The 4,474-nt window shown below is 32.2% G+C and overlaps 1 protein-coding gene across 1 annotated transcript in view; it reads right to left on the reverse strand.

Annotated features, from left to right (window-relative positions):
* The window catches only part of LOC123011703 (zinc finger protein 609-like), a 62,637-nt gene that overhangs the window by 8,452 nt on the left and 49,711 nt on the right, over window positions 1-4,474 (reverse strand). Inside the window, exons 6-8 of the mRNA XM_044409287.1 lie at window positions 1,739-1,862; window positions 272-359; window positions 7-76 (exon numbers count right to left, since the gene is read on the reverse strand). Coding sequence (XP_044265222.1) covers window positions 7-76; window positions 272-359; window positions 1,739-1,862 — 282 coding nt within the window. The remainder of the gene's footprint in view (window positions 1-6; window positions 77-271; window positions 360-1,738; window positions 1,863-4,474) is intronic.

The following is a 4,474-nucleotide window of genomic DNA, read 5'->3' on the forward strand; positions in this document are numbered from 1 at the left end:
GGGGGCGGAACGGCCTCTCTTACCTCGTCCTTTGGGGGTGCGATTGTCCAGGTCACTTGTGGGAGAATCACAGAATCTGCGAAATAAACAAACGTCAAAATTACAGTCCCGGGAGAAACCCCAAAAAACACAAAATGGCCACACAAAATAAAAAAACAATTTTAGAAACTAACTCTTGTATTTACATAAGAAATTACATTACAAAAAATATATAACAACAGAAAAAATTGACTAAGTATCCCGTGGGGTTAATTTTTAAGAGGGGTCTCACCTAGGGGGCGCCCAGTCATGGCGAGTACAGTCCAATAATGTCCCAACGTAGGTTTTTCCTCTCCAAGTAACATTGACTACAAGAACACCTAAAAAAAATTGTTTGACTTAGAAATTGAGTTGGCAACACTGACAATGTTGCCAACTCAATTTCAAACTCACAGTCCACTATACACATGATCAAAGAAAGTAGAAAGAAAGCAAAAAAATTGTTAAGTTGGCAACTTTAATATTTAGTGATAGTTGCCATTTCAAACCCACAGGTAACAACCAAAAAACAAGCCACCTTACAAGATTCTTTTGGCTTAGACCTTAAATTGGCAACATTGATACACGTTCAGTGTTGCCAAATCAATTTCAAACTCACAGTCCACCATACAAAAGTATAAAGAAAAGCAAGAAAACACAAAAAATTGTTTTGACTTAAAAATTAAATTGGCAACATTGAAATCTAGTCAAGTTGCCAACTTAGATTCAAATTTACAGGTCGTTATGATCGAAATAAATAGTCAAAAACAAGCCACCTTTAAACATTCCTTTGACCTAGGCATTAAATTGGCAACATTGATATACAATAGATGTTGCCAACTTAATTTCAAACTCACAGTCCACTATACATATGATAAAAAAGAGTAGAAAGAAAAGCAAGAAAACCCAAAAATTGTTTTGATTTAGAAATTAAGTTGGCAACATTAATATTTAGTCATAGTTGCCAACTTAATTTCAAACTCATAGGTTGCTATGATCAAAGTAAATAACCACAAAACACCTTAAACAAATTAAAAAATTCTTTTAGCTTAAACCTTAACAGTGAGTGTTGCCAATTTAATTTCACACTCACCTCCTTCAGTCAAAAATTGTTTTGATTTAGAAATTACGTTGGCAACATTAATATTTAGTCATAGTTACCAACTTAATTTCAAATTTACAGGTCGTTATGATCGAAGTAAATAGTTGAAAAAACAAGCTTTTGGCTTAGAAGTGAAAATGGCAACATTGATATACAGTCAGTGTTGCCAACTCAATTTCAAACTAACAAAGAATAGAAAAAAAGCAAGAAAACCCAAAAAATTGTTTTACTTAAAACTTAAATTGGCAACATTGAAATCTAGTCAAGTTGCCAACTTAATTTCAAATTTACTGGTCGTTATGATCGAAGTAAATAATCAAAAACAATGCACCTTAAAACATTTGGTTTAGGCCTTAAATTGGCAACATTGATATGTTGCCAACTTAATTTCAAACTCACAGTCCACTATACATATAATCAAAAAGAGTCGAAAGAAAAGCAAAAAAAACTGAAAATGTTTTGACTTAAAAATTAAATTGGCAACATTGAATATCTAGTCATAGTTGCCAAACTCACAGGTCACTATGATCAAAATAACTAGTCAAAAAACACGCATTAAAAAATTCTTTTGGCTTAGATCTTATACAGTCAGTGTTGCCAACTTAATTTCAAACTCACCTCCTTCAGTCTCGTGCCATACGATTCCCTCAAGCGTGACACTGGTACCGGGTTCACAAGGGCCTAAACAATCGGGTTCGGTGATGGTTCCCACACTGGTGCCAATACACACGTCCGAAACATCCTATAAAAAAAATTACTTAAATTATTTAATTCAATCAACTGAAAAAAAAAATTATTAATTAATTAATTATTTATGATGTTTTTTCATACATAGAACAAATTATAATTCGAACCGACATGTTATTAACAGTGTTATAAATCATACATATTATTATCATATCATTAACAAACTGGTTTTCGCTTGAATGTTTCCATAAATGATGATTTCAACATTTTATAGACCAGATGTGGGAAAAAATTTGTTTCTATTCTATGTAATTAACAAAAAAAAATAAAATAAAAGCACGCCACTGGGTAAAGAGCGTTTTAAAACACTGGTTGCCTGGCAACAATGTCATGATAGATTGTCACTTAGTTACGGTTGCTAGGTGACAAGATAATAGTTTAAGTGATGAAAAAAAGACAGTGGCGTCGCAAGTCGGCAGAAATGGGGGCAAATTTTTGCACCTGGATCCGTCCCTGTCGCGTAATTTACTGGTATGTGCCCGCGCGCCGCCCCCGCGGCTTTGCCCCAACCGCAGAGTATTGATTTCGTCCCCTTCGGGCCGCCGCCGCACGCTCCACGACAGCTTCCGTTTTGACAGATGGACTCGTCACGCTAACCCCTCGAAACCGCTTCCGGTGTTCCGGTGATCTAAACAATTGTTTAGTCCGGGGGAAAACCCCGAAAAACTCGTTTTGATGATCAAAAAGGCTAAATTCGAGAGTAATTAATCAAAAGAGACACGACATCTAGCAAGCTAAGTCGTAACGATCTAATCCTGCAAAACTGGTTGAATTTCCGGATGTCGTTAAATGTGCAAAGAATTCAATTTAAGTAGGCTGTGTCAGCTGCAAAACGCATTTTGCAACAAAAAACTGAAACGTGGACTGCATTATTATACATACAGAGTGGTTATAAATGATTTTCATCTAGCCAGCTTTGGAATTTTCTTGCATGTAACTTTATTTGTGCCGCTCTACTTTTTTGAAAGCTGTAGTTCTGTCATTAGTGTCACTTATTAATTAATAATAAATTGTTGTTAATTAAACTTTTATTGTTTCAACTAATTTCCAATAATAATTGATAATAATGTATACTTTGGAAGAAAACAAGTTTATAATTGAAGTCTATTTTTGAAGTGGACGCTTAGTAAACGGCGATTTTTTTAATTTTGAGTTAAAACAAGTACGTGCCCCTTTTTCGTAAAGCGGCATTTTTTATTTTACATGGAAAATTCATAGCTGGCTACATGAAAATCATTTATAACCACTCTGTAGTAGGCGCTACGTAATTATTTTTAATCAAAAGTTCAAAGTTTTTCTCTGAGAAATGGAGCCGAGAGTTTGCCAAAAGAATCAATAATAACAAGATGAGCATATTTTTCAGCGTATTTTTGGATTTTATGCGTTTTTTATACTCCCAATGAGTGAAATTTTTCGTGAAATATCGAGGTTTTTTACAAGCTACGCCACTGACTTTTTTGCGTTGAGTTGCTTTTCTATTGCCCATCTGTCACTTTTCATAAGGCTTTTTGTGTATGAAAAATTAAATTTTTTCAGTTGGTTTAACGACCCTAACAGAAAGTAAGTTTTCCCACCCTAATTTCAGAAAGAAAAGTGACCAATTACCTCCCTCATGTGTCAAAATTACGATAAAATATAAGTAGTCTCTCAAGGAGGTAATAATAAATTTACCTCCCCTATAAAAACTAGGAATCGAGAAATTGTTAAAGTTTTTTCTTGCTGGATCATAGAAAAAATTATGTGTTTGACACCCCCTGGGGGAGGAAAAGATACACTTTCCTCCCTTGTAATACAAATAACTATTACGGCTGTTTTGTGTAGTTTTTGACGATTTTATAAAAGCTAAAAATCCGGGTGAAAGCTAGAAATTGCAAAATTTGGATATTTTAATTTTAATTATTACCGTTATTTTTTAAATTAAACATAAAATAAGATGTGTTGTTTCGATTTGTTTCCTCAATTTAGTGCATTTTTTAATGAAATTTTAATTTTTTTTTATTTAATTTTGATCATTTTCAGATAGCATTTTTCGAGTTTTTTTTTTAAATTAAGATATGAAATTGCAAGATTTAGTAAAAATTGTGTTATTTCGTTTATTGCTTCGATTTGGTGCATTTTGTAACGAAAATTTTATCTTTTTTTTTTTAATTCTGTGTTATTTTCATTAGTTTCAGACCTATACCAACAAAAAATACGTTTTCGGCTTTTTAGTGTTTTTCTTTTGCTTATTTATTAATGAAAATCTAACATTTTAAGCAGATTTTGTTGAATCGTTTCAAAAAAATTCAAAATTGGACACAAAATATGTTATTTTGAACAGTTTTATCTTATTTTAAAGTGACTTTAAAATTTGAAATTTTCTTCAATTAATCGCAAAAATTTGCTGAAATGCAATTGCAGTGATAAGACTTTTTTCAGCTACATTTTTGAAATATTTTTGCTTTATTTAATTCATCTTTAAACAAAAATATTGTTATTGGAATTAACAGAACAAAAAATTAGGTCCAAAATATTTTTTTTGGGTGTTTTCTTAACTTTTTGCTTGATTTTCAATAAAAATCTAAATGATTTTAATAGATTTCGCGGAATTGAAGCTAAAATTTAGAT

This window comes from Tribolium madens, unplaced genomic scaffold (assembly GCF_015345945.1).
Source record: "Tribolium madens isolate multiple individuals breed KSU strain unplaced genomic scaffold, Tmad_KSU_1.1 Scaffold_91;HRSCAF=231;Tcas5.2_LG7, whole genome shotgun sequence".
Classification (NCBI taxonomy): domain Eukaryota; kingdom Metazoa; phylum Arthropoda; class Insecta; order Coleoptera; family Tenebrionidae; genus Tribolium; species Tribolium madens.